The sequence below is a fragment of the Aspergillus caelatus genome, assembly GCF_009193585.1.
Source record: "Aspergillus caelatus strain CBS 763.97 unplaced genomic scaffold BDV27scaffold_9, whole genome shotgun sequence".
NCBI classification, from domain to species: domain Eukaryota; kingdom Fungi; phylum Ascomycota; class Eurotiomycetes; order Eurotiales; family Aspergillaceae; genus Aspergillus; species Aspergillus caelatus.
Genome location: NW_022475272.1, coordinates 141,358 through 169,174, shown reverse-complemented (window position 1 = coordinate 169,174; position 27,817 = coordinate 141,358). Strand labels below are relative to the sequence as shown.

The 27,817-nt window shown below is 47.8% G+C and overlaps 12 protein-coding genes across 12 annotated transcripts; 8 read left to right on the top strand and 4 right to left on the bottom strand.

Annotated features, from left to right (window-relative positions):
- The first annotated feature begins 67 nt into the window (after positions 1-67).
- On the top strand, positions 68-2,288 carry BDV27DRAFT_120416 (GMC family oxidoreductase). Its single transcript, XM_032065095.1, has 4 exons — positions 68-475; positions 554-1,137; positions 1,192-1,854; positions 1,909-2,288. Exons 1-4 carry the CDS (start codon positions 93-95, stop codon positions 2,139-2,141), a joined length of 1,863 nt encoding a protein of 620 aa, XP_031932813.1. The 5' UTR covers positions 68-92; the 3' UTR covers positions 2,142-2,288.
- Positions 2,289-5,924: 3,636 nt separating this feature from the next.
- BDV27DRAFT_172388 (intradiol ring-cleavage dioxygenase) lies at positions 5,925-7,215 on the top strand (the record flags this gene model as incomplete). The annotated part of the gene is made up of 3 exons (XM_032075860.1): positions 5,925-6,177; positions 6,236-6,560; positions 6,615-7,215. Exons 1-3 carry the CDS (start codon positions 5,934-5,936, stop codon positions 7,213-7,215), a joined length of 1,170 nt encoding a protein of 389 aa, XP_031932812.1. The 5' UTR covers positions 5,925-5,933.
- A 551-nt stretch (positions 7,216-7,766) lies between these two features.
- BDV27DRAFT_120412 (Zn(II)2Cys6 transcription factor) lies at positions 7,767-9,405 on the top strand. The gene is made up of 3 exons (XM_032065094.1): positions 7,767-8,052; positions 8,108-8,449; positions 8,513-9,405. The coding sequence occupies exons 1-3, from the start codon at positions 7,867-7,869 to the stop codon at positions 9,344-9,346; spliced, it is 1,362 nt and encodes a 453-aa protein (XP_031932811.1). The 5' UTR covers positions 7,767-7,866; the 3' UTR covers positions 9,347-9,405.
- Positions 9,406-9,993: 588 nt separating this feature from the next.
- On the top strand, positions 9,994-10,742 carry BDV27DRAFT_152810 (uncharacterized protein; the record flags this gene model as incomplete). The annotated part of the gene is made up of 2 exons (XM_032071650.1): positions 9,994-10,431; positions 10,500-10,742. The coding sequence occupies 2 exons, from the start codon at positions 9,994-9,996 to the stop codon at positions 10,740-10,742; spliced, it is 681 nt and encodes a 226-aa protein (XP_031932810.1).
- BDV27DRAFT_114354 (uncharacterized protein) lies at positions 10,622-11,426 on the top strand. Its single transcript, XM_032064603.1, has 2 exons — positions 10,622-10,738; positions 10,813-11,426. Exon 2 carries the CDS (start codon positions 10,850-10,852, stop codon positions 11,276-11,278), a length of 429 nt encoding a protein of 142 aa, XP_031932809.1. The 5' UTR covers positions 10,622-10,738; positions 10,813-10,849; the 3' UTR covers positions 11,279-11,426.
- A 1,331-nt stretch (positions 11,427-12,757) lies between these two features.
- BDV27DRAFT_152808 (uncharacterized protein) lies at positions 12,758-13,670 on the top strand (the record flags this gene model as incomplete). Its single annotated transcript, XM_032071649.1, has 2 exons — positions 12,758-13,017; positions 13,184-13,670. The coding sequence occupies 2 exons, from the start codon at positions 12,758-12,760 to the stop codon at positions 13,668-13,670; spliced, it is 747 nt and encodes a 248-aa protein (XP_031932808.1).
- Positions 13,671-14,048: 378 nt separating this feature from the next.
- Positions 14,049-16,397, bottom strand: BDV27DRAFT_172386 (uncharacterized protein; the record flags this gene model as incomplete). The annotated part of the gene is made up of 7 exons (XM_032075859.1): positions 14,049-14,267; positions 14,323-14,681; positions 14,753-14,794; positions 14,940-15,132; positions 15,223-15,312; positions 15,361-16,209; positions 16,263-16,397. 7 exons carry the CDS (start codon positions 16,395-16,397, stop codon positions 14,049-14,051), a joined length of 1,887 nt encoding a protein of 628 aa, XP_031932807.1.
- A 492-nt stretch (positions 16,398-16,889) lies between these two features.
- Positions 16,890-18,953, bottom strand: BDV27DRAFT_152806 (uncharacterized protein; the record flags this gene model as incomplete). The annotated part of the gene is made up of 8 exons (XM_032071648.1): positions 16,890-17,123; positions 17,232-17,453; positions 17,509-17,638; positions 17,689-17,800; positions 17,890-18,036; positions 18,104-18,346; positions 18,425-18,529; positions 18,584-18,953. The coding sequence occupies 8 exons, from the start codon at positions 18,951-18,953 to the stop codon at positions 16,890-16,892; spliced, it is 1,563 nt and encodes a 520-aa protein (XP_031932806.1).
- Positions 18,954-19,472: 519 nt separating this feature from the next.
- On the top strand, positions 19,473-20,848 carry BDV27DRAFT_172385 (acyl-CoA dehydrogenase family protein; the record flags this gene model as incomplete). Its single annotated transcript, XM_032075858.1, has 2 exons — positions 19,473-20,687; positions 20,762-20,848. The coding sequence occupies 2 exons, from the start codon at positions 19,473-19,475 to the stop codon at positions 20,846-20,848; spliced, it is 1,302 nt and encodes a 433-aa protein (XP_031932805.1).
- A 524-nt stretch (positions 20,849-21,372) lies between these two features.
- On the top strand, positions 21,373-22,272 carry BDV27DRAFT_152804 (ClpP/crotonase-like domain-containing protein; the record flags this gene model as incomplete). Its single annotated transcript, XM_032071647.1, has 2 exons — positions 21,373-21,779; positions 21,831-22,272. The coding sequence occupies 2 exons, from the start codon at positions 21,373-21,375 to the stop codon at positions 22,270-22,272; spliced, it is 849 nt and encodes a 282-aa protein (XP_031932804.1).
- Positions 22,273-22,930: 658 nt separating this feature from the next.
- On the bottom strand, positions 22,931-23,476 carry BDV27DRAFT_152803 (uncharacterized protein; the record flags this gene model as incomplete). The annotated part of the gene is made up of 1 exon (XM_032071646.1): positions 22,931-23,476. The coding sequence occupies one exon, from the start codon at positions 23,474-23,476 to the stop codon at positions 22,931-22,933; it is 546 nt and encodes a 181-aa protein (XP_031932803.1).
- Positions 23,477-24,184: 708 nt separating this feature from the next.
- On the bottom strand, positions 24,185-25,535 carry BDV27DRAFT_172383 (alpha/beta hydrolase family protein; the record flags this gene model as incomplete). Its single annotated transcript, XM_032075857.1, has 1 exon — positions 24,185-25,535. The coding sequence occupies one exon, from the start codon at positions 25,533-25,535 to the stop codon at positions 24,195-24,197; it is 1,341 nt and encodes a 446-aa protein (XP_031932802.1). The 3' UTR covers positions 24,185-24,194.
- Between the last annotated feature and the right edge of the window lie 2,282 nt (positions 25,536-27,817).

Genomic DNA, 27,817 nt, shown 5'->3' with positions numbered 1-27,817 from the left:
GAAAATAATATGCGCGCACCTTAATCAAAACCCCGCTTTCCCTTTCTAAACCGACCGTAACATAGACTGATACCCTAATAACCGCGAGCATCATGGGTCGCGTCGACGATTTTGCCGCCCATGCATTTGATTATCTGATTGTCGGCGGAGGGACCGCAGGCTTAGTGTTAGCGGCGCGTCTGAGCGAACGTCCTGACATCGTGGTCGGGGTAGTCGAAGCTGGTCCCGCAGCGTTGGATGAGGAAGCGATCAACATCCCAGGTCTTTACGGTTCTACGATTGGATCTCAGTATGACTGGCAATTTGAAACGACGCCTCAGCCTGGACTAGCAGGTCGGAAACTACCTTGGCCTCGCGGCAAAGTACTTGGTGGTACCAGTGCCCTGAACTTTATGGCTTGGAATCGTGGGAACCGAGAGGATTATGATGCTTGGAAGGAGTTGGGGAATCCAGGATGGGGCTGGGATGATCTTTTGTATGTGTACCATCTCCGACGATTTTGCCGTGTTCTGGTAACTCCATGATAGATCATGTTTGATTAATAACTGACAAGGCCTTACTTCCAACGCTCTGAGACTTTCCACCCTCCCGATGTCACTCATCAAAAGCAGTATCATTCCTACTACCAGGAGGAGACACATGGGAACGCTGGTCCCCTTCACACAACGCATATTCAAAACTATGGTCCAGCTCATCAATTCTGGCACGCGACCCTCAACGCGGTCGGCGTGGATACCAGCCCAGACAGTCTTGCCGGGTCGAATAGAGGAGCATGGAACATGATTTGCACCGTGGATCCCATCAGCCAAACCCGGAGCTACTCGGCAAATGCCTACTATCGGCCCATAGCAGAGCGACCAAATCTAATACTGCTTACTGAGGCAATGGTGACAAAAGTACTAATCGAGAAGGATGGCAACGTTGACCAGTGGGTTGCGACTGGCGTCAATATCCTCTGCGATAACGAACAAAGGGAAATCTATGCAGCAAGAGAGGTTATCCTCTCGGCGGGAAGTGTTCAGTCTCCACAACTTTTGGAACTGTCTGGCGTTGGCAATGCCGAGGTCCTGAAGCCTGCTGGAATCCCTGTCAAGGTTGAAAATCCGAATGTTGGAGAGAACCTTCAGGAGCATATGAGTAGATATTGATCCTTCGAAACTCAAAGGAAACAGTCGCTAACGGGCGATGCAGTGACAGCCACAATCTTTGAAATTTCGTCCCAGATACCCACCAGGGATGAGGTACTGCAGGACTCAGAACTTCGGGAGGCGGCCAGTCGTGAGTATGAAGGTTCCAAGTACGGGCCTTGGACGATACTTCCCTGTTCGATCGCATATTGTTCATTGTCACAGATCATCCCGCAAGAGGAACTGGAAGATCTCCGATCGAGAGCGGAGTCATTAGCCAAACAGACTGGCAAACAACGAGACGAGATCCTAGCTCGCCAATTCCGAGAGCATGCTAATTTGGGTCAGCTGGAATACCTCTTCGATGTCGGGAACTGGAGTCCATACTTCCCATCCGAGAAGGGCAAGAAATATGGGACGATGCTTATGATGCTGCAATATCCCTGGTCCCGAGGGTCAATCCACCTATCACCCAAGGACCCTGGCCTCGATGCGACTGTCCATGACAAGCCAATCATTGACCCACGGTATTATCTCGGTCATGGGGAGATAGACCTGGAGATTATGAAGATCGGTCAACGTTTAACGGAGCGAATCTGCGCAACGAAGCCACTTTCAGACATTATTTGCTCCCGGGTATTCCCTCCGATGCCTGATTCTGACGCATCAGACGAGGTGGAAGAATATGACGAGTTTGTCCGGAACTATACCATCACTGACTGGCACCGTAAGTTTGCTTCCCATTGTCTTTGCCACAGTTGTGGGCTAACATAACGACTAGCAATCGGAACGTGCGCGATGGGAGGGTTTGAAGGCGAGAAGTTCGGTGTGGTTGATGGTCGTCTACGAGTGTACGGTATAACTAATCTGCGTGTTGTCGATGCTAGCATCATGCCTCTCCAAATCAGCGCACACATTCAGGCGACGGTATATGCCATTGCGGAGAAAGCTGCTGATATGATAATCGAGGATATGGACCCGACGGAGGTGGATGCAAAGCTAACCCACAAGTAAGTTTACATAGATCTTATCGGGTAATATTGGATTCAAGGCCAGTGCGGTGTACAACAGAGACAGTTTTACTGTTATTAGTCTCTCCCATAGGTAGTATTTATTCTACCATGACATTTAAATTGTCACACTAATTACTTTGCTACAAAACCTTGCACCCAGTCAATTCACTGCAAGTTTCCAAGCGTCTGGGACTTCCACCTGCGTTTCGATGAAGGGCAACTGCCTCGCGGATAATGCTGCGAACCATGCCTGATAATTCGTTGCAGATCATGCAACCAGTACGGTGATAAATGGGAGATCTGAAAACATGAACGTCTACCTTATACAAAGGATGGGGCCCACTTACCCGGCCCTTCTTGTTGATATACATGAAATTCCACCGGCAGCTATCGGTACAGATCCCATAGATTTCAGCTTTGCAACCAGCAAGTCTATGAGCGCGGTGGATGATTACTGGATTCATATAATATTCAGTCGTCGGTCTTCTCCCAGGACGTGTATTCAGAAAAGTAGAGACTTACCCATGGGCGGCAGTGGTGAGCAATCTCGTCGGCTCGTAAAGCGTGCTGCTACAATGGCCACATAATGGCTAAAGACTCTGCTCCAGCCAATCTCTCCTTCACTTGTACCTACATCCTGATCCGTGCCAGGATGGAATAGACCCTTCATCCGATGCTCCAAACTGGTAGTAGATTTGTGCCATGGGGCAGTGAAATAAAAGATGAGAGATGAATGGTTGACAGAAGACGTCTGCCGACCTCCAGGGCCCTTTCACGATTAGGTAACACACCATGTCATAATTATATACTTAGAAGAGAGTAATAAATTTGTGAATGCGTCAATGAATAGTACTTGGTCTTAGTGAATCGAGTACAGACAGTGTCGTATTCACACACATCGTCTTGGCAAAGCCTATCCACCATGATCCCCCCCCTTCAGTACTGCTTTGTATCCACCTACATGATACCATCCGCTATGAAGTGGTTTACAGAGCTAGAAAACGGATTCTGAAAGTAAGCTGCGAGGAAGAGCCATCGCGAGATGGAAAAGGACTCCGATGCAGCCTTCAAACGGACAAAGTCGCAGACGCAGAAGAGTGAACAGAAGCAATCGATGCGAACGATCGCGGGGACAGCGATCCGGCCCCAAGACAGAGACAGCATGTTCAAGCTGAAGCAGGACAGAAATCCTGGATCCCCTTTGGGGTTCTACAACCTGAGCAGGGACGCGCTGTGCCGCACTGCCTTCGTGAGCTCATAGCTATGATAGATACTCATATCCAGCTAATTTGTGAAGGATCTATTCGTACACTGTCAGACTATGACCTAGTTGTCGCAGGCGCTGATCAGAACAAGAAAAAATATTGTCTTAGTCACAATTTTAGCGACGAAGGAAAAAGAAGAGTTCAGTCAAGGATCACAGAGACTTTTAACTTCATCAACCGCTTCTTAAAACAGCCCCACTTCCAGGCGGAACAAAATGTCAAGCTCATTTGGCAGATTAAGAACGAGAAAGTCATGATATGTGGTCGGCAAGACTACAGTTTATCCAGGGTATGGAGAGGGTTCAGATCGAGCAACGAACCTGGCCGTTCTAGAATCGAAAAATCCAGGAAGCGAGAAAGGAAGTTGCGCCCAAGTACTAATTAATTCAGCACTCCCGATGCTTTTTGAGTGGGCCACTCATTCAATGGAAGTTGTTTCCATGCTGCACCGCATTTTCGAATCTGCCGCTGCATTATCACCGGTCCCCAATCGTTCGCAAGAACAGTCGAAAAGAAAAGGGAAAGGGCCCCTAGCTTATGGAACCCTGTAGTTTTTCTGTGTACGGCTTTTCGTTCAAGTTGTTAGCTAGTGGTTTTACTCCTGTGGCCTGTAGGTGGTCACCCCTTGACTCTTTTACTTTCAAACTCGGAACAGTGGTTAGGTAAATGAGAGAAGAAGAATGAATCTGAGCAATTCTACGGGTTGGATTACTAATTAAATTACCTTGACAACTTACTAGTTAGCTATAATATAAAGGTGCTATTTCCAGATTACATCGCGAGATTAAGGTCCAGTATCCTCAGGATACAACTCCGAATACCACGCTGACAGAAACGCACCATTGTGTTCCCTGCATCAATACATGCACGAACGCCAGAGAGTTCAGGTGCGAAGGACTACCTTCAGCGTTCACATTCGACCTATTCACCGTCTCGAGGGAGTCGTTAGCCCTATTACAGTCACTTCTTACCGAGACGCTGATCCCAATCTAAGCTCATAGGCATACACGGAGCTTAAGTTGCTGTCACAGCAAAGTCTTCCATGGTATTTATTTTCATTTATTTCTGCTGGTATGTCCTGGCATAGAGCTACAGGCTTGATTAGTAGCTTAGATGGCCCGTGATGTCTAATAAATGGAGTTACTACTCCAATGAATTCTCCAAGCTCTGACAATACCGGTTATACTGGTCCCAAATGGGACTGAGTACGACCACGCCATGAATCTCCTCATTAGAACTCCACTACTGCCATATAAAAAGTCAAAGGCTTTCCAAACCTAATATAAGAAGGTGGAAATCCCGCACGGAAAATCCGCCAACGTAGGGTGGGCATCTAGCCCAATCTTTAGCGGATCCCACAAAGTTCCCGATTCATTCCGTTACGACCTTCCAGAATATTTAATACGTATGAGACAATAGTCGTTTCATTATCAAGCCGTCGAACTTACGTATGGAGACAAATCTGTCCTGGATGCTCAATTTCGCTCGGCCATTCTATGAAGTTCATACTCAAATGAATGGTTAACTCGTCAAGAGGTAGCCGCAATGCTTCTGCTGACTCCTCCTTCGGTGGATTGCCGAGAAGCTCCTTTTGAGGTGCCCATGAACCACTTCGGAAGTCATCTGGCCATGACAGCCTTCAGCTCTGTTTTCTATAGGCCAGGGCGCCATCCGCACTCAGAACATGCAACCTATAATGCTTGAATACCAGATTAATGACCTTGATCCCGCTCTAAGTGAGTATCTTGATCATATTCAAATGCCAAGAGAGTGATACAGATAGAGACGTAACACACCCCACCTCCAGCATACAAATGGATGCACGGTGGCCACGATACAAATCAACATATATCTATTGGCTCAGCTACTTGAGGGCTATTGATCATGATAAGAAGGGGTTTATCTGGGCGATCTATAAATAAAATACTTCAAGTGAAACTATTCACCGGGCACACTGTAAAAATCAGGTTATGGACCTCGGACACTGCCATATCCAGGCTAAGCGGGCGATGATCATCACAACTTTGTCGGCACTTACTACTTAGCATAAGGCGACGTGGGCCGCTAAGCTTCAAAGAGATGCAGGAACCCCAGACCAACGTAATTCTTCCGCCGAGTGGTCCCCAATGAGAGAGGCCGAGACCATAAAAATTGGGTTATCATTCGTTTGCCGGAGCCCTAATGCGGGTCCAACATACGCGGCGCCAAGACGACCATATCTTTCCAGGCTCAACAAGAAACCCAGACGAAGCGCCGAAGAAACCGTCGTATTGCATCTATTACGCATCTCCTTGCGGATGACAGACACTAGAACAACGTTTCCTGCATGAATGTCCCACACAGGAGCCGGCAGGGCGACTGCCGTCTTGCTCCGATGACGTGGATTTCCCGAAGCCGTTGACATGCCTGGACTATAAATGTAAGACCTTCAAAGGTCAAGCAGCAGAATTTAATTATCAATCTAAGAGAACAAAATCTCTCAGAGCTCTTAACTTATCCTCTTTGAGTGGTAAACCGCCCCTAGCGAGATGCACTTTTCAAAGCTCCTCCTTCTCTCCGCGGCTACGCTCGCAGTTGCGCATCCCGGTGAGAAGCACGATCCGCATGTACTGAAGCGCGAGATCCACGCTCGTGATGCTCTTGCTGCTCGGTCGAAGCGCGGCCTCGATGCATGTGCCACTAGTGAGCATGCCAAGCGACTGCAGCAACGCAACGTCGCCCGTCGCGCCCGTACCGTCCGTGAGCTGCGCAGCGCCCGTGGCGTGACTACCAGTAAGTCTTGAGACAGCAGAATCAACAACTGCTATCCGAGTACTGACAATTTCATTAGGTCCAAAGAAGTGGCGCCGTTCTTCCGATGATCTGGAAAAGTGGGAGGCCGTCAACCACAACATGACCGGCTTGGTCGACTTTACTTCCGAAACGCCCGAAAGCTCGGTCTTCGGCGGCAACACCAGTGCCATCTTGTCTCCCACGATCACTGACGGACCCTACTATGTATGGGGTGAAGTGCAGAGGAGCAACGTCAAGGAGGATGAGTACTGTGACGGTGTTGATGTGTACTTGGAGGTCCAATACATCGATGTCAACACTTGCAAGCCAATTCCAGGTGCCTTCGTCGATATCTGGAATGCCAACGCCACTGGCGTGTACAGGTCAGTGCTCACATGTTACCATACATGAACACACAACGCTAACATCAGCCATAGTGGTATCTCCACCTCGGGCAACTACGCTGCTGACGGCTGGGATAGCACGTACCTGCGTGGTATTCAGGAATCTGATCAGGACGGTGTTGTGGCCTTCCAGACCATTTTCCCGGGTCACTATGACGGCCGTGCCACTCACACTCACTTGTTGACTCACCTTAATGCCTCCGTCCATGATAGCAATGGTACACTCGTTGTGGGAACCGGCAGCGTTGCACACATCGGTCAGCTCTTCTGGAACGAGGTCCTGCGCTCCGCCGTCGAGGACACCTATCCCTACACCACCAATACCCAGGACATCACTAGCAATGCTGATGACATGTGGTCCATTGAACAAGCCTCCAGCTCCTATGACCCATTCCCTGACTATGTGTACCTCGGAAACGACCTGAAGGATGGCCTCTTTGCCTGGAAGCAGATTGGTATCAACGCCAGTGCTGACTACACCGATAACTCATACTACAGCATTGCTGCTTACTATGACGAGAACGGTGGCCACCAGAACACCGACAGTGCTGCTTTCGGTGGCGGTTCTGGTAGCGAGGGTGGTATGCCTTCTGGCTCTCCCTCCGGTGCCATGCCGTCAGGCACTGCTATCTAGAGAATCCTTGCCGGGACACGGCATGAAGGTGTGTTATAGTGGCTCTTTCTCCGGCTAGATGAAGGCATACTCCACTATGAACCGAATGCACCCTAGCCTTAGTGCCAGAGCTCACATACCCGGCTGAATGCGATTTAAGCCTAGCAGGTCAATTCTCACTATTCTCATACCGTGTATATATATCCATCAATTACCTCTACTTCTAGCATGTACCTTCGCCTACTTATTATATTATCAGCTGTTTTCTAATGAACCAATTGGTTTGTGCATTACCTTTCAACTTTTTGTTTTTCCTCCCTTGTTTGTATTCCCTGCAGATTTGCCAGATCATCCATAACACCAATGAATGTCCCCTCCGCGAAATAAATCGGGCATACCTGGCCGGCTTTCTGTATTTCCACTGGTTGTAGCTTTTTGACCTGACTGTCGAAACCATGAGCAAATTGTTGTTTTGTACCAGCTTCGTGTCTACCTCGTATTGGCCAGCACGTGATTTGCCCAGTGTGGCGATGCTCTCATCTGACAGATTAACTTCAATCATCGAGCCTTTTGCCAGATAGCAGGCCAGTTGCCCTTCTTTCAAGTCCAGGGCAGGAAGACGACAGAGTCGAGCATTTACTTGCCGGCAACTCTCAGACAGAGCAGCAAATCATGTCTGTCGAACAACGTCTCATAACGCCGGGCGCACTGGATAAAATTCCCGCCCGAAAAAGCAATCTAGGGCAGGCTGTGTTCCAAGTGCCACTCTATCTAAATCAAGAAAAGATATATCATGCCCGGCGTCCTCATAAAAAGTCACGAGCGGGCTGCTTAACCTGTAAGAAACGCAGAGTCAAAGTGCGGATATCGATTCCGACAGCGGTTCTGAAACTAATATTGAGCATGAGTGCAGTGCGACGAGGGTAAACCAGTCTGTGTCAAATGCCAGAAATACGGTGCATTGTGCAGCTATGCCACGGTGTCGTATGAAAATGGCTCTATCGCCGGTGTCGCATCAAGCATGCAAAAGCCAGAGAGCATTACATTTTCGTTTTCTTTAGACGATCTGGCGACCCGGATAGAGGAGATATTAAAACTGGATACAGGCACCAATGCTTCTCTGGTAGAACGAAACGCATCTCATCCCGTCAGCATGATTGCCTTCCAACAGTTTCTTAAGGGTGCCACCGACACGGTCGCCAACCCTTCCCTCCGAGCCGTCATGAGGAGCGACATGATTCGGGTTTCATTTACGGTGAGCCTAGGTCCACTTCTTGACTCGATACGTACAGATCCGATTGACTGAATGTCTTTTCAGAGTCCATATTTGATGTACACAATACTTGCAGTTGGAATTCTCCACCTGAATCGCATTTCCCCTGGAAACAAAACGTGGCAGCTTGCAGAGACATATTACTGGCAGCGCGCGATTAAGCTATACCAAGCGGCACTTACCTCCAACGTCACTCCCCAGAATGTTGATTCCCTCCTGTCAACCTGCATGTTCATGGGAGTCACCGCTCTCTGCCCGGAGAATATCAAGCCAACGGATTCATGGGTTTTATCCGATAAACCGGATGCAATGAACTGGCTTTGCTTACAGAGCGGCCTCCGGTGTATAATAACCCTCGCTCAGTCGTACCTTGATTCCAGCATCTGGGGCTCCACATTCCAGCAAGCCCACAAGGACGAACAGCAATTCTTGAAGCGCGTAGTTCCAGAGGGACGGGAGGGTCTCGACCCCGATCTGGCTGACCTCTGTGGGATTGACGACTCTACCACGGCCAAGACAAATCCATATTACGAGCCTCTCCGATTATATACAGCCTTATGCCAACTAGAACGCAATTGGGAAAATTCGGCCAAATGTGCCGAATTCATGGGGAAGTTGACGAACGAGTTTCTTGCGCTCTTAAGACGGAGAGATCCACCAGCCCTTTTGATCATGGCGCAGTGGATGGGTCTTATGTGTACCCTATCCCACTGGCAGCCGTGGGTTTTTGGTCGACTTGTCACTGAATGTACCGCTATTTGTATGTACCTCAAGAATGATCCGGATCCCCGGATATCGCGTCTTTTGAAGTTTCCAGCTAGCGCGTGTGGATATTCGTCTCAGAATATTTCTCAGAACACCCGAGTATGGATATCCTGAACCATTCCTTCTTTACATTTTATAGTCCAAGGGACTTTATAGATATCTTTTTTTTTTTTCTTTCTTTTTTTGTTAAGCTTTAACATGACCTCTATAAGTTGTTCATCGATACCTCCTTACCAACATATCACCAGAATACCAAGTTAGTCGAATAACGTCTACTCTCAGTTGTGGAGTACTTGAAGATATATATAATTTAGACCCGAAGAGTTAGTAAGTGAGACGATGATCAACATTTGTACAATTTAGACAATAACAACAATTGTAAATGATAAGAAATATGCCAGGTGTAGGAATGTATAGCTCTACCAGGGATATATCTAAGTCTTTTCCCCAGAACTGTGTTTGGCTGTAATCTGTGTATATACTGAACTGACGGGCGGCAAATGAGTCTCCACATTAATTCACCGCCCGGCTTAGTCCATTTTCTGCCATCTTAACACCGTCACCGCTTCCTGAAGAAGCCAATACAAACAACATCCATTCGCAGCAACAAACCATTCGTACTAAGTATGCACCTCTGCGACTACTAATGTTAGGCCATGTTCTTAGTGCCCCCCAACAATAACACTTTGCATCGTTCGACTGATGAACACCTGCTGGTTCGCTGAGTCACGCCCAACCCTCAACGCTATGACTCGCCAGCCATGAACCCTCAAGACACTGCCGTTTGGCGCTGGCTTCGCGATGTGCCTTGCGAAACGGTGGCTACCCCACCAGATACAACGCCATCTTCCCCGTCGAGTAATTTGAAACGGAAAAGAATTGTGACCGCCAGATCCACGAGTCCAGCGAAACGCCAGAGGATCCTTGATGATGCCAATAATGTGCACCCTGACCAAAGTGCGTCGGCGATTGCGGTTACAGAGCTTACCGAAAGAACAAGGCTCTCCCATCGGTCGCCTTCTAGCCCGTCGAAACGTGCAGTGAGTCCGATTCGAGACTTGCTGAATGATTTGCGAGCATCGAAGCCCGCTATTTTCTGTGAATTACCCTTTACGATCGCCTTACCAGAGAATGCCGCCGCTTTATGCACCACCCTTACCCAAGGTCTACACGAACGGGTGATCCCTATTGGCCTGAAGGTAGAACTCAAGCTATGCCACTGGGAAAACCTATAGTTGATCCGAAGCTCTGATTTCTTCACCTGCAGGACCGAGTATCTGCATCTTTCCCCCTCATGGCGAACGAAATACCGAACTCTGCATACGATGATACAGATAATTCATCGGATCGTGAACTGGACATACTTTGGGAAACAATCACGGAAATCTTGACTGAGGCTCGGGCGTCTAGCCGATATCAAAAGGATGAGAGTGCATGGTGCACCAAGGTGGTCTATCCCATGCTCCACCTTGCATGTAAGGGCAGTATGCTAAAAGCGGAGAGCGTGTAAGTTCTTCCTCGCTGACCCTTTACTGTCTCTCCTCCTGGCATTTCCGGCTGACAGAAGATGGACACACAAGACAAACCTAGACGATCAACCCTGAGCTGCTCCCAATAATGCCGAAAAATTACCGCGTCCAGAAGAAGTGCGATTACGCGTTTTGCTTTCATGAAGATACCCAGCAGGTCTCTGACTTATATGATGCCCTCACCTGTGCGGGCACGGGCGATGTCTTGAGCCAAACGACAGACTCGAATACGAAGCGGCGGTTACTCTTTTCCGGGCTTAGAGTCAAACATGAGAATGGTGGGAAGGATGAAACACTTGCCCAACTTGCTACTTGGATTGCGGCAGGGATGGAAAACACCAGAAAACTTTTGAGACGATCCTCCAAAGAGGTATATTCGTATCGTGACCTGCCTCCAATGGTTGGGTGGACTGTTGTTGGCCATGACTGGTATACTTGGGTCACTTTTGGTGCCACCAAGAATGGCAGAGACAGGCTTGTTCGTAACTCCTCTCACATACCGTCTGAGCTTTGCTGATACTTTCGTTATATTACGCCGTAGAACCTTGGAGGGCGGCTGCTGCAGACACGAGAGATGTGTATGGGGCGTTTGAGTTGCTGAAGCTTTTGCGCAGGGCGTCGGCTTATGCGAGCACTGCGTATTGGTCTTGGTTGCGGCAAAACGTTCTAGAGCCACTGTGTAGTGACAATTAGTAGATACTTGTACATACTTGTAGTCCTTGAACTGATTTGCTGGTAATGTCGCATACCGGATTATCCCTGATGCCGGTACATAGGTCCTAACATACTAAAGATACTGCCTACTCCCACCCATGGCCCTCACTATGGATGACGAGAATCGCGACCTGCTGCTCCCTGACTTTCACCTCTCAAACGAGGTCTTGACTCGCTCACGGTCAACATGGTCTGCATTAGCCTCAGCGGCTCAGTCTGCGACCAATTTGCCCTACCCCTGCTGTAATATCAAAGCCCTTCTCCATAAAACACCATCTATTCCTGAATCCAGCAGTGCTACAGACTGTTTGGGGAGAAATTCTCTATACATAGAAGGGTATGTGGCTTGGTCAGTCTTACCTGCTGAGCGCCCTTCAACTTGCGATTTACCTACTAGGAAAATGACTGGATTGCGAAATGTCTACATCGGGGTGTTCAGCCCAAGCACTAGCTATCTATCTAGTGAATATATCTTAGATTGGAGCGGATTTCATCCTCTGCCAGAACCTGTGCCTAACTATCTTGGCGTATTTGTCCTCGCTTGGTCATACATTCTGTCGGCCCGATTGATAAAGCTACGTCGATCAGCAACGAAAAGACAACGTGGTCTATACTGACTGCAAAAGCTCAGTGGAACTGCTATGGCCAAGAGCAACCCGATAATCCAATAAAGGATGGTTATGTCATAGACATTGGAACCGATGATTTCGCTGAGGTTCGATGGTGGGCTGCGATTCACGCAGAGGGACGAGGCTGGCAGGCAACTCTCACACGACACGGTAAAGAGTACTATCCACCATGAGAATCTCATTTGAACAGCAGTCCATTCAGACTGCATCACCGCGCTCAGGTCCCGTCCTCAACCTCTACTGTTAACACTGAGCCACCGTCCTCAGCACAAGCACAAGAGTACCTTTTCAACCTGGCCCGATATTATGACGCTTTTGACCAATCAATCAGTGCATTGGCTGCCACCATGACAATATCACTGCATAACCGGTTTGGCGCCAGTATTACCTTGCCTTTGCCTAAGCCGGAAAACCGTCCCATCTCGCATCGGAATACTGAGCTAAAATATTGAAACCAAATACTGACACCCGCTGAGATCCCGCATTACATGACTGTATCATGTACTTCTGGAGTGATCACATCTTGTTTATTTGGTTGCTTCTGGGAACCAGGTATACCATGCAACGTAGTCAGCCAATGGTTGAACTTACCAATGAGAGAGATCTTCCCAGCTCTAAGTCGATCAGAGAAATACCATGCTATTGTCTGCGCAATGGCACAGCGCAGGCCAAATACAGCGCCATTATGGCTAGGCGCCCTAATTACAGGCCTCGTACCCCGGATATTTCAAGTTTGTCATTCATATCTACCAACAGTCTACCTCGAAGCAGTTACTTGGACTGCTTCTCCGCAGTCATTCATGGACCCTCAGTGCTACCGTCTCACACCGGTTCACAAGACCAACAATGTGGAATTGATTCCCCGGGAAGATGAATTCCGCTTGTTATTTATCACAGATGTGGACTCGGAAACGTATAGAACTCCACTCTCACCATATCCTCCATTTGGGTCGGCAGAACTCCAAAATACTTCTATCGAGGTCAGACTGCACTATTCCTGTAACCACCAACTAAGCTACCATTGCTGGAATTGGAAATGTGATGGAGGACAAGTACTGAGCGATTTCGGCCTGCCATAGCGGATCGAAAGCCGTAGAATCGAGCATTGACCCTAACCTTCTTACGATTAAAGCCTTAAAGCTGGCTTGGATGGCGGTTGGGTTCCCATACGCATCTTCATATAAACCACCACTGTTGATCCTCGCTTGGGCTCCCATATACAGAAAGCTTGTTTCTATCTGTTTCTGGCATAGGGATCTTGATCCAACAAGCCCTCTTTGTGAAGAGCTAGATAAGGAAGAGGAGGTCTTTGAAGATACACTCTCCGAGCTCGCGACACGGAACATAGTCTCTTGGACCTTCTTCACTCTAGGTACTAGACCAGAAGAAAGGGAGCTTTGGAAGTATGAGTGGCTGGAACTGTTAACAGACAGAGACGATGGCGTGGAGTCTAGTGAATCTAGTTCATCTGAGGTAGGAGATGAGGCAAACAAAGAAAAGTTGCAGCATGTCCAGACGTGGCGTGATACTATTGCGGCACAATCGGATGATATGGCGAAGGACTGACGGAAGTCAAGAATATTGATGTTTCTCGTACTGATATACTCTCCAGACTCCTATACATACCAAGGGGTCTGCCCAGATAGGCACACCACAATAAGCAATTAGCGTGCTTACTCGTCTATTTGAGCTACATCTTTTGCTATTTGTGGCAAGAACTGGAATGTGTACGAATAGTAATTCCAGAAGCAGGCTAGAAAATGTATGACAGGACAATCGTCCCGTACTTCAAGGCCATGAAATTAGACAATTTAGTAAGTTAACCCGAAACCCCAAAATATAGATAAAAATAAAAAACCCGAATGAGATAGAGGGTTTGAACAATCTGTCGAGTATTCGCATAAAACACCAATTCCCGACTGTTAAAAGTTCTAAGTGAGCTGCTCAACCCTCGTTATTTACTTCAGATCCATCATTTTCACGAAGTATATCTCTTCTACCCCATGGGGGAATCACCGCGAAAATGGCAGCGCACGAGTATCTCGTTCCGAGTCCCGCTTCATTTCCGTAGGTGACCTGACTGAACGCCATCTCCTCGTGCTTTGGCTCCGTGAGCCATGTAATCCCGGGGAGATAGTATGCGGGCCACACATATGGCAGCACCTGTGGCGTCCGTGAGTGCCTGATATCAATTGCTGTGGGCTTGAGCGAAACTTACATCGTCCATCTGCATGTCATTCCCCCATTCTGTCGTTTCATAGGGTCGCAGGCATGATCCAATCTGCGCCCCATCTTCCACAAAGCTGCTATCCTCTTTGTATGGAAGACCTTTCCTTCGTGCGAAAGAAATTGCCTCCTTCATACCCCTCACATGTCGTGTCATCTTCAAGAGCTTCCATCGTCGGTCGATATCAGCAATGTCCTCTCGACTGGTCACTTGTGGTAGTACTTCGGAAAAATTCACGAGAAGGCGTTTGTTCCTGGCCAAGTATGGCTGGAGATCATTGACAAAGTCGTAGTAGCCCCATTCGCCGAGATAGCCAGATCGGCCTTCGATGTGCCCTTTGAGTCCTAACTCTGGATTTTCGGGGATGTAATTCCCGTCATTTTCCAAAACTGGTAGAACCTGCACGTGTAATCCCAGGGACTGGAAAATGGAATACAATACCACGTCTGACCCTTTAAGCCCTCTTGGAAGGTCATAGGTGGTGAAATTGGAGGTATGGGGATAGGCGTGCGAGCAGAATATACCAAGAACGCCACCTGTACTGGTTAGTTAGACTGTAGTTGTCACTGGTTGACTATGGGAAGCTCAGTTTGATAAGGGGGGCTTACCACCGTCCAGAAATCCCGGTTTCATGAGAAGATCCTTGACCCAGCCGTACAATGGTAGTGATTTGGGCTCCATTATCGATAGGAGAGCGCTGTCTGCCCGGTTTGAGACGTACAGATTGTAGGTCAACGTGATCCGGTCTCCTTCTGTTATTGTTTTGATCTCATGTTCACAGTCACTATAGAAAGCAGCCCACTGGATTGTGGTTTTGCTTTCTGCAGCCCAATCGAAGTTTACCTCTCTGCCTCGGTGCCTTACGAGGAGATTTCCGCCTTTGAAACGCGCTGGGAGACAAACGACCAAGGAACCAATCTGGCTCTGAGAACGGGGAGTGTCAACATGGCTACGGAAGAGCCCAGATGGCCCTGAATAAATCTGTGGATATAGTCAGCTAGGCCATCGCGGACGGAAACCTTGACCAACATTCAGCTTGTAGAGTTCGGCATAGATTTTGCGCGACCCTAATCTGTTCGCTGCTTCGCCGACTATTCCAGGAAGAAGCACCTTCTCAATTGTTTCAATAATTCCAAAATCGGCGGGATGGAAGCTTGTGGCGAAGTTTTCAGGTTCTAACTTTCCAGCTTTTCGGTACGATAGATCTATCACAGTCTCCTCTCCGCGACCAAAACTGGCTGGACCACAGCTGCCTATCAAATGTTGTAGCATTTCAGGGTTCGCGTCTTCGGCGTCTGCCCTAAGAGGCAGTGATAAATGCCTCGCTGAGCCATTCCCAATCGACCAGAAGATGTTGATGGGACCAGAACCTCGTGGGTGCGTATCAGGGGGGCCAGTGGTTTGGACAATAGGGATGCTACCCCCACATGCATAGGAAGCAGTAGTTCGCTCCCCTTCAATGAACGTTTTCAATTGAAGACATGAGTCAAGAAATCTGTCCTGTACTTCTGGCAATGCAGGTGTTGAAGAGGCTTCGGTATGTTTACTCCGTTGGTGACAATGCTTCTCCATTAGAGTATCCAAAAGTGCACTGGAAACATTCTCCCGCTTCGGGATATTACTACCCACTTGGACTTTATGCCATCGACTCTCCAACCGTTTGCGCAATTTCTCAACCTCCAAAATGTCTGTTTCATCATCAAGATAGTCGGGAGTTAAGCGGTTCAAATTTTCTCGCAGTTCCTTCTTGATCTCCTCGAACCTGGACCCCGCAAATGATTCGAAATTGTCGGGGCTATACATGCGCTGACTATGATCTGGATTGATCTCTTTCAGGCAACAGATGAACCAATCCAGACAGGCGTCCACCTTACAGCCCTGTGCGACTAATCAGTATAACTCCTTAGCTACAGGAGGTGATTTGTATTGACCTCAGTCATGACCCGATTCACCTCATCTTCTAGCTCAATCACTGTATGGGCATACTCTTCGATCGGGACATCGTAACATGACTCCCTCCTCCAAATGCGCTCGTCAAAAACATGGCCGCCTTCATCGTCATTCATGACGAAACAGAAAAAGGAAGGCGTTTAAGCTAAATGTACGAAATAGTGGTCGTGTGAATATCAATAGAGACCAGCATATGACTCGGTGGGAGATGCTGTTCAGACAATAAACGGAATACTAGAGGCTTTTATCTTGTTTATTTGTTGCTGACGCGGATGGTAAGGACGTGAAGATGAATGCCAGGTCACGGCCTAAACCAGGGGCGGTGTTGCCTGAAGGGATAGGCCACACTCTAGGCAGCGGCGGCATGCCCTAAGCCTTACTTCTTTATTCGCCCATATTCTCTCTTACCTCCTTTACGGTACTCAATTGGAACCTGGATCTTTCCTATTCTGTGTCTAACAAGACCGCTATAGGAGCGAGGAATTGATTCTTCTCCAGGTTTGACTGGAATTGCTGCACGACTACCATATGTTGTGTAACTATGACAATCATTCCTTCTGTCCATATCAGCAACACTAACGTAATGAAAGTGACATCAGGGTCACCGCTTAGATAGACTCTTTCGATGAAAAATAGAAGAGGTTCCTCCTTCTACCCCCACTGATCAACTCAGGCACAACATAACCCTCTTTACCTATCTGTTCCTCTGTCAGCGATGCCAGTTTCCTCAACGTTGTCTCGTTTCCGTGGTTAGCGACAAATCGGGAACCATCTGCTTTCAGCCGACCGATAATGTATCCTCGTGCTGGGTGCCCCTTTCGGTGAAACTCTACCGTGTACGTCTGTCATTATATTTCTTTTGGTTAGTACCAGGGTGATTGATCGAGTGGTTGATTATCATTAAGTGAACTGTTGAGAAAGAGACAGTCCATTCCCATTGAACCACTCACCTCAATAACAGCATCCCCTTCCGCCACATAAGTGACGCGTGGAATGGAAGCCTCCACGGCGACTTGATGAGAGGGTTGAACATTAGGATACACCATGCCGTTGGACGGTGGGCGAGAGGAAAGGCATATGGCATGCTGATAGGTCAAAATACCCCCATTTGCCAGGATCAGGCCGTTCTGGCTCTGCCCTCCACGAAGTCGACGCACCATTTCCGTGATTGCCTGGCTCATGTCAATGCGGCGTATATCAGAAATGGATAGTCAGAGGGTTTCCTACATGCATGGAATAGTTGTTACCAGCGCCACCGAAAAAGGTCAAGCCGCCGAGCAGGGTGATAGGCTTAGATGGGCTTGAAATCGAGAGACCTAAATGTTCACTTGCTAGCTTCGGCACAATTGGAAAGCACCTGGTAAGTCTATTAGCTCCTACTCATTAGTGACGAAAGATTAACCATACGAATAGAAGTCAAAAAGATCAATATCGTCTGCCGTGAGGCCAGATGTTGCCAAACATCCGTCTAATGACTTGGAAATAGCGGGACTGGAAAAATAATTGGGTCGATTCCAAACTACAGTAGGTTAGAGAGAAAAGGTACTTTTGGACATTGTTGCGGCCTAGGTTCCCAGCAAAAAGATATAAAGAAGAACATTCACCTACCTTCGCCAGAGTCAGTGGCACCAGCACCTCCTAATGGATATATCCATTTGCTAGCTGGGACCCCTAATTCCGCGGCATATTCTGCCGTGGTAACAATACAAGCAGCAGCAAGATTGACTGAGTTGAAAGCGTTCATCAAGAGTGGGTCTACAGCATGTATTAGCCCTGCCTGTGTCTCGGGCTTTAGAGGAGCATGAATGAATGAAGTACACACATGGTAGACAAATCATCCGGTTCTTGGCGGTCACTTGAGCGATTGACTCGGGTGTTTCAACATTGTTCTGGAAGTTCCAGGAATATGGGTTTGTAACGGCAACTTCGCTAAACTGTGAGTAAAGAGAGGCTGATTCCATGTTGTTTTCTGCGAGCGACTGGCCGCGACGGGCACGGAATCCGTTTTCGTATAATGGATAGACTTGAATTGGCAGGCCGATAGAATGAATGCCGTCTAGACCATCTAGACATTGGGAGGTATCAGAGGCAGGCATTCAAGGACAAAAATTATTAAAGCAAGGACCCCACACTCAACACTTACCTTTGGTAAAACGGTCTGCAGATGGAGTGAAAACTCCCTTTACTTCCGTCTCTGGGGGCGTCCAACCAGGAGGGGGCATTGCTCCCTGCTTCGCATACATTCCTACTATTTAACTAGTCAGCAAGGCTTGACAGGACGTTTCAAGAACGATGCACATACACGACGCCAGGGCCTCTCCACCCGTAATCACCGAGACGCGACTCTCTCCTCTGGCGACCCGTAGCGCCTCTTCATCTAAGATCTTCGCGGGCTGGTTACCACCATGATTGGTATAATGCGTAAGCCGTGGGTTTATTGCCAGCTTCTGGGAGATGAGATGGGGCAGGTCTGCGTATGTCCAGGTCCAGGTTCTAACAACACTCAAGCTATCAATGCTTGACTTGAGCTTCAGAATGCCGGTATTGGAAAGTTGAGTGTCCTGTACGGCAGCCTCAATAGCCTGTACCATTAACTGCAATGGTTCCTTCGCATCTTCGGTCTTTGTTGTTTTGTTCTTGATGTCTGCTACTCCTATAATAACAGGAATCATCCTGATTGTTTGATTTGGTTCAATCCGGTGGAATGCAAGGATATGTTATTTTGTATTGACTGACTCGAATTCTAAAAGACATTACAAAGTACTATGTATTAAATCTTAGATCCCTCCCCACTGTACAGAACAGAGACCATCCTCCACACCTCGGAAACAAACAGGGTAAACACCGCGGCTCAAATTTCAAAAGCCAAAGAAATGCGACTGACCACCTGATTGGACATAGCGCTAACTGAATAGTAGGTTATACTGAGCAATACACTAATAGTGGAGGTAATTGAGGGGGGACCGTACTCCAACGGATACTTGGGTCGAGTCAGTCAAATGGCCGATCCCGAGGCTCTCGGCTATCGATCATGATTCACCACCAACACCGTAACTGAGGGTAACATGGAAATAGACTAGAGACATAGAATTGATAGTCATTTACGAGGTTTCTTCCATAATAAAACAGGTGCTCTTCCCCGTGTACCTCGACTTTTGCACATATGTCTAAGCCTCCATTAAACCCAAAGTATGCCTCCAGATCCAAAGCTCAACCTTGACAACAACACGCCATGGGCCGAGCCCGCTTGGTACAAAACATTAGACTCGCCCTACTATAACCAGTCTCATCGGGAACTTCGAGACAATATCCGAAGATACTGTGATACGCATATCTTACCCCACGCTCTTGAATGGGAAGAGAGAGGCAGTGTACCTCGAGAAGAAGCGCTGCGGTATGCCCAGTCGGGGATCCCTTTCGATGACGTACCTGCACAGTATCGCCCCTCTCACATTCCCAATCTAGCCGGTCTGCCCCACCATGAGAGGGATGTGTTTCATCTCCTCGTTTCCGTGGACGAGCTGGCCAGAGTGGAGGGGGGTGTGGGCATTGCGCTTGGCGGTGCATCAACGATCGGCATTCCTCCAATCGTCCACCATGGCACAGAAGAACAAAAAGCCAAGTGGCTTCCCGGCCTCTTTTCATGGGACACTAGCTTCTGTTTGGGGGTGACCGAACCCGGCGGCGGCTCAGACGTCGCACGGATCAGGACGAGCGCTGTTAAGTCCGCCGACGGAAGATTTTACGTTGTCAACGGTGTTAAGAAATGGATCACTGGTGCTCCCTGGGCTACACATATGACAACAGCTGTTCGGACGGGGGGCGAAGGATCAGGTCTACATGGTATTTCTGTACTGGTAATCCCACTGGATTCCGAGGGAGTCACACGTCAGAAGATCTATAACAGTGGGCAGAATGCTGGTGGATCATCATTTGTGGATCTGGAAGATGTCCGGGTCCCTGTGGAGAATCTGATCGGAGAGGAGAATAAAGGGTTCCCTATCATTATGAAAAACTTCAACAAAGAAAGATACATTATGGCCATCCAGTGTAATAGGAAAAGTCGGACCTGCCTCGCCATGGCTCTGTCGTACGCCATGACGCGCCAGACCTTTGGGAAACCACTGATCCACAACCAAATCATCCGCCGGAAGCTGGCTGAACTGGCCCACCGCGTGGAGGCGCACTGGGCCTGGTTAGAACAGCTAGCGTTCTATATCACCAACGCACCCTTAGGTTGGCAGAGCCCTCAGATCGCTAGTCGCATTGCCTTGCTTAAGGTCCAGGGAGGGCAGATGCTTGAGTTAGCCGCGCGGGAGGCCCAGCAGATCTTTGGCGGCGCAGGATATCAGAAAGGAGGGGCCGGAGCGACCGTGGAGCAGATTAGTAGAGACCTACGAATGATGGTGAGATTGCTTCTATTCCACTGAACCGTTGATTGTGTTTTCGGTGTGCTGATTGTTTGCTCGTCAAATCTTAGGTTGTGGGTGGAGGGAGTGAAGAGATCATCGCGGATCTCGCCGTACGCCAGGAGATATCATTGCTGAAAGGAAAGGGGAAGCTATAGGGAGTGATATAAATATCTATCAAAGTGTAGCAAGAGTGATTACAAGTAGTAAAGATCAATCATGACATCCTCCAATGATATGTACTATTGTCGTTTCAATTTAGATTGGTTTAAGCATGTTTAAAACTTGATCAGATGGTGTTAGAAGACGCAAGCCAGGCCATTTAGGTTTCACGCGAGCAAGGATACACAAACATAAAATAATATAGAATAGAAAACACATCACAAATATCTCATCACTCTCTGCGAGCTTTGGCTAATATTGGGACATCTCCGTTCTTGTTCTCTCCCCACTTTTGCAATGCTGGACTGACCTTCGGCATTAACTTGCGGGGACCAACCGAGGCCCCGAGGAACTAAAGTCCATTTCATAAAGCCATTTCAGTATTTTACCGCCGATAGGGGGATATTAAGGAGGTCATTATCTTCCAAAAATAAGGAAAAACAAGAGCAATCTTAAATAAATGAATATTGTTGAGTCCATTACCTTTTAGAAAATACTTGATACTTCAGTCTTAACAATCATGTCTCCAGCATCGTTTCAATCCGAGCCACCTTCAACCACACACTATCGTGTCTCATTTCCCGAACCCCATATCATGTTAGTCACCATAGATCGAGAGAAACAACGAAACTCTTTACCCTCCTACGCACATTGGGAAGCACATGAGCTCTTTACGTGGTTCGACAATGAGCCATCGCTACTTGTCGCTGTCGTGACCGGGGCCGGGAACAAGGCCTTTTGTGCAGGACAGGACCTCCAAGAACAGAGCACGAAACGGACAAATGAGAAAACGGCATCTGAGAAAGCTCTTCTTACCCATCCTCCGACAGGGTTCATGGGACTGAGTCAGAGGAAAGGGGTCAAGCCGGTCCTGGCAGCTGTGAATGGGTTTGCTCTCGGCGGAGGGTTTGAAATTTGTCTCAATTGGTCAGTTATGTTCTTTTTGCCTTTGTGAGTATTGAGATTAAGGCTTCCCAGTGACATAGTCGTTGCATCCCCGACGGCTGAGTTTGGGCTTCCAGAGGCTCAGGTCGGCTTGTATGCTGCAGCGGGTGGTCTGCCCCGGCTGGTTCGAACATGTGGTATGCAAGTTGCCACGGAGCTCGCTTTGACATGCAGAAGGATCCCTGCAGAAGAGGCTCTGAGTCTCCACTTGATTAACAAGGTCTCCAAGACGCCTGAATCTGTTGTGGAGGAGTGCCTGGCTATTGCATCACGGATTGTGCAGTTGTCCCCGGATGCGGTCCTGGCGACGCGACAGGGGCTCAGGGCAGCCTGGGAGAATCCAAGCGTGCAGCACGCAACGTCGCATACCCGTGAAATGTACGCGGATCGAGTGGTTAAAGGGGAAAATTTTAAAATTGGCATAGAGGCCTTTGTAAAGAAAACCAAGCCACAATGGGTGATGCCTAAGATTTAATCATTGGTTCGGTAGTGCTAGTGGGAATAGCGTGTGGCAACTGTACGTGATGTACTACTGGAAATGCCAATTAACTAGTACTCGCACGTATTCTTGAACACATAAACGGATAATGGTTTTCTGCGTGCTTGTATGGATTGCAAAGGTTGCCAGAACGAGGCTTTTAGCAACTCTGCCTGGTAAAGCCCAAAGACGGCCTTTGTCGGCGAGGTTGCAGGAACGAATAGGTAATCACCTATCACTGTACTATCTAGGTGCTCCACTCGAATATCTGTTTATATATTCAAGTTTCCTGTCACTCGAGGTAACGAGCATAGTATCTTAATCTATAACCTCTGAGTATGTTTTGTACACCTGTAGCTCTTAGATCAGGTGCACGATTGAATCGAGGTTTAACATAACTGATATACCCACAATGAACAGAGAGAGAGAGCATATAATTCACACATATTGTAACAGGGAACCCATTATAAGAGTTAAGAGTCATCGGAAACGATGGAACCACTCATTGTCATTATTTGCAACCACCCCCAGCGGTCCACAACCAGGAGACCTGCAAACAGATCATATTTGGGAATTACACCACAGACACAGAAAGAGCCTTATTGCAAGAAACACACCACGTCCTGCATTCGGTATAGCTACTGCTACACCACTATTAGGAATTTGCCTTGATATAGTTCATCATGCTCTCAACCTGTGCGATACCGGCGGGGTCGCTCACATCGAAGGTGCCCTTGTGAAGTTGAACCAGTTGTTGATCAGGTAGTACCTCGCCATTGAATTGATAGAACCTTGCTCTCCTGCCAATCGCGACAACCCGAAAGAGCTTTCCAGATTCGTTGTTAGTCTGGGACAGATCATTCTGGCACTGAGCACTGATGGTGTTGTCCCAGGCCACTGGAATACCACTGGATGGGCGCTTGCATTCGACGAGCAAGATTAGGCGCTCGGACCACCCGCCTGAAGCTTCAGGATCTTGGGCTAATTCCTTGACTTGAATTACGGTGATATTGGGTATATCATCCTGGGTGAGCGCGGAGCCTTTGATGCTCCACATGTAGCCTTCATTACTGGGGAACCAACTGCTTACTATTGCCTGCCAGAGCTGTTGGACGGTATCTTCTAGGCTGTGTGGCTCCACCAGCTGTAATGTACGGCGGAAACCTATGTTATTTTGCAGTGATGGGATAAAGGCGGCCATGGTGGAGAAAAATCACCGGTCAGCAAACGTGAGAAAATTGGCCGTTCAATAAGGCTGTAACAGGTTGGTCGAAACTTCATCAAGTGATAAAGGAAGTCAAGCATGCTCCATAAGTAACTGGAGGGCTAGGGGTATGGCCTAGGCCGCCGTCCCTCTTAGTGGCCTTGCTGCCTAGAAAATCTGGTGCCAACCACGCCGGATTTCTATAGCACATCCTTAGTCTTGCAAAATACATGTACCACTAGTTCACGTTGGAGGCAGTTGCGCACTCTTGTCCGCTCAAAGGGGAAAATAAAATAAATAAATAAAAGAAGAGGAAAAGAAAACAAAAGTAACTAGGTAGTGTTTAAACTAAGGATAAAGCCATGGCACTTCAACTTCATGGCTGAATTGGACTTATGTTAGCCAGCCAATAATCCCAATGAAGACTAAATCATGATTAACATTACAATAACACCAGGCATAAGGGAGAAATTCAGTAACTATGTCTAATCTAGCATTTCAGTCTCCAGAGTATCAGCCTGTATTAGCACAACACCTTAGCATAAGGGCTCATTGTCTTCACTACGCTATATAGAATGCTCTACAGCTCCTCACTTCTCGACCCTAGATACCACATAATTCTTTTTTGCCACACAGATTTATTCTTCAATGGAAACTTTCGGACAGGCTATACACAAGGGCAAGTACCTTCACCTGCCAACATCCCCACGGCCCCTTAAACAGGCCCAGATAGTGCTACAGTCATCTTGTTACATGCGGCAGACAATGAGACATTCTCGAACCGGTCGCGTATCCACGGTAAGTATTGCGCCTGCCCAGCAATGAAAGCAAAATCATGGTTAAGGTCGGGATAAATATAAAGCTGCATCGCACTGCTAGGGAATGTGGTGCATGTATGATCGTAATCCCATTCCGTCAGGTTTGCATAGACCAACTCGTCTGCCGTTCCCTGAAGGACCAGCATAGGAGCTGCCAATTCGTGAGTGCCGGCGCCATTATAGCTCTTTTGCCATTCAATGACATCCGGATGGTGAATCCAACTTATATTCTTGTACAGTTGCGGCAATGTGAGATTCCCATAAATCGTTGAACCAGTTGCCAAGCATCCTTGCTGAGCGATTGGGATCCGGCTTGCGACGATATCGCTGACGTAGTTTTCGACCTTGACGGAAGGGAAGAGCCGCGAAATAGACTGCAGAACAAAGATTGAAACAACATCATGAACAGGGCCATTCCCCGCGAGGCGCCATGACTGTGGGATAAGGGAGAGCGGCCGGAGCGCCGGGGCCCCTGAAACGGCGCCCAGGAAACCCCCTGTCGCGTTTCGCTTTTCTCGTTCATTAACACGCCATGCAGTCATGCCGCCCTCGCTGTGGCCCACCACGACCCATTCATGGGTGATCCGATCTCGAAGCTTTGATCTCACGGCCTGGAGTGCAAAGCTCACGTCTAGGGCGTGTAATGCACCGGACTCGTACATGAAACCCATGGGAACATCGCTACCCTGGCCAGCATAATCGGGGGCAATGACGGCATAACCTTGCTGAACTAACGCAAATGGGCCTTCCCATTCGTAGTAGAGTTGCTTATTATTCGAGGGTGCACATTGTCGGGTAATGCCTGCCGTTCCATGCGTCCAAACAATCGTTCGGAGTGGTTTTCCGCTACCGTCGTGATTGGTAAAAGGAAGTAACAAAAACGCACTGGCTGGTATAGGGTTACCATCAATGTCTTCACTCATATAGAGGAATCTGGACAATGTAGTTGCCGGAGGAGTATCATAACCAACTGTCGTGTACTGCTGACTCGGTACATCTTCCCATTTGACGATGTCACCGGCGGCATAATCAGAAATATTTGCTGGATTTGCGTAAAAAGGATCAGTTGATATATTAAGATTGACCCAACCCGCCTGTTCCCGTGCTAAGGCTTGCGCGATACGTGCTTGACAACTAGCATTGCAATTATCGGGAAAGCTGTCGATCGGAGTCACAGTGGACGAAGCGACAACGGAAATTATTGAGGCCACTAAGACCGAGAAGGACATGGAGGGCATATTCTGGCTCTTAGGACAGTACCCTATCCTTACAATGATGCTCGATATTCCGACGCCAGCTCAAAGATTCCTGTGTAAATGGTGAGCGTTCATATTTATCATACTAGAGTAGCGTAAAGACGGCCAGTTATATATCAAGGTGGTTCCCTGTATAACCATCTCAAATACAGACTTATTCCCGACTTTACATGCCGTCGTGAGTATATGTGTGTCATTCAATGGCCGAATCGGAGACTGATATAAATGCAGGGAGTGACAATTGGGAATCAACGGGGACGATCGTCGAGCTAGTTTAGGCTGCGGCGTCGACCTTCCTCTTGTGGAAGGGAACCGGACCATGTGGATTTGCTACAAGTGGCACCTCGACACTCTCACTTAATCTCACTGATTGAGCTCGGGTAGACCAAGCGGCGTATTGCAAGCAACTCAGCGTCAAATATTAATAGCTGAGCCGTTTGTTTTGCCAACTCTACTCATTCTGCCGCGGCATCCCAATTTACACAGCACTTTACCGAGGCTCTCGCTCTCGAAGGTATGAACAATCTGAGTGCCTTGCTTAATCACAATTCCCTCCATGTCAATATCAACTTTCCTCTCAGACACAGTAGAGAATCTCTAGAATTTAAAAAAAAAAAAAAAAAAAAGGAAAAAAAGAAAGAAGAAAGAAAAAAGAAAGGCCGTGATAGAGATGGCAGGTATAATAAGATTAATTTCGGTACGATCGACTCACCATTTGCCAGAAGAAAAGGACATATATGAAATAGTTACCCATCTGTAACTACTAGCTGACTGAGTAGAAAGTAATTCTTAATAGCCAGCCCGTGTGCAAGATAGTTCATTGTCCCCCAGCACAGTTATCAAACTTTCGTACAAACACACTGACGGTTAGCCTATTAAATATATTCGAGCACATAGTCCATGCATCCTGTGATGTTTATCGTTAGCTGTTCATCCCTGCTAAACTGATCGGGATCTTGTAACCCCCTATTGATATGTCTTCGTTACAACAGTATTAATGCATCTTCGGGCTCTGATGTTATGTCTCAAGAAATACAAGTTCTTTACTTCCTCATTTGCTTGAAAAGGCTTAGTGCTGATCTTACCAATTATAACCCCTGCACTCATACTTTTATCCAATATCAAATACATTCCCAAGCAGATAAGAACCCGCAATGCTCGTACATCGGCTTCCTCTATTGCGTCATATACTAGAAGCAAGGACTGCTGCCAGAATTGGTCGATATATTCATTGGGGATCTCAGCACTGTCATATCGACATCCAACAGCGGCAATAGCACTGAGTTCGCAGACTTCACATCGCTCACTATCAATTTCCTCCTGATATATTCTATGTATAAGACGATCACAATCGTCCGGCAGTATAACATAGAAAAGGGAGGCAATTGCAGAAAAGAACGCTGTTATTGCATTGCGAGTGAAGCCTTCGCTTGGAATCATTCCACAACCTGTATCATATAAAGAATCAATCGGTGCTTTGCCATGCTGGGCAACAGGATGACTGCTGATTTCTTAGGGCGTCTCTGTTTCTTCCATCAAGACCGTATTGACAAACACTTGAATGCTGAATGCAGGAAGAGCATGACGGCCTCATCCCATCGCACTATTAGATCATTCAGTAGAGATTATGTAAGAGTGGGGAATAAGAGACCTCCTATGAAACTTCAGCTTGGTTACGTTCTTGCCATCCGGCACTCATTGCACGCCATCCCATCTCTTTTTTGGGTATAGTGTGAGGAGCCATTCCCTGGTGGCTCCCTTACGGGTCCTTTAGGGAAAAGCATATGTTGTTTCGAAGGCATGGCAAATGGTAGTTCAGCGGTATGATCGGATATTATAACCAGCGGGGTAACCGAGATCAAAGTTGAAAAGGGAAGGAGGAAGGCCAGAGTAAAGGATAGCCTTTACCTTCCAGCCAAGTGTCATTCTTAGCATACGTGTCTCCCGATGCATACTATTCATGTTTAGATCATTACTCATGCTTCGTGCTCGCGAATAAGTGATAGCTCTGGAGGGCTGCATGAATTATAGATTATATATCTTCCCATAATGTCAAACCAAGCTCAAGAAAGAGGAAGGAGCAACCAGGATACGGAGCCCCATTGAACAAACGAACACTTGAGCTCGCGCTTAGCATCACCTCCGTGGGACAAAGCTTTCCTAATTAAAGTGACAAAGATCCAGCCACCGTGATACCAGGTTGTCCCACTGGGTGGGGCTTGACGCTAATGAGACTGCTGAAGCCCATCTTCGGCGTTGGTCCA

What these genes read in the sequence shown, in the direction of transcription:
- BDV27DRAFT_120416 (XM_032065095.1), top strand. Translation starts at nt 93, where the DNA reads ATGGGTCGCGTCGACGATTTTGCCGCCCATGCATTTGATTATCTGATT. An exon ending in TGGGGCTGGGATGATCTTTT is followed by an intron (nt 476 to 553) that starts GTATGTGTACCA and finishes ATAACTGACAAG; the next exon opens with GCCTTACTTCCAACGCTCTG. An exon ending in GAACCTTCAGGAGCATATGA is followed by an intron (nt 1,138 to 1,191) that starts GTAGATATTGAT and finishes CGGGCGATGCAG; the next exon opens with TGACAGCCACAATCTTTGAA.
- BDV27DRAFT_120412 (XM_032065094.1), top strand. Translation starts at nt 7,867, where the DNA reads ATGTCTGTCGAACAACGTCTCATAACGCCGGGCGCACTGGATAAAATT. An exon ending in GTAAGAAACGCAGAGTCAAA is followed by an intron (nt 8,053 to 8,107) that starts GTGCGGATATCG and finishes GCATGAGTGCAG; the next exon opens with TGCGACGAGGGTAAACCAGT. An exon ending in TGATTCGGGTTTCATTTACG is followed by an intron (nt 8,450 to 8,512) that starts GTGAGCCTAGGT and finishes ATGTCTTTTCAG; the next exon opens with AGTCCATATTTGATGTACAC.
- BDV27DRAFT_114354 (XM_032064603.1), top strand. Translation starts at nt 10,850, where the DNA reads ATGCCGAAAAATTACCGCGTCCAGAAGAAGTGCGATTACGCGTTTTGC.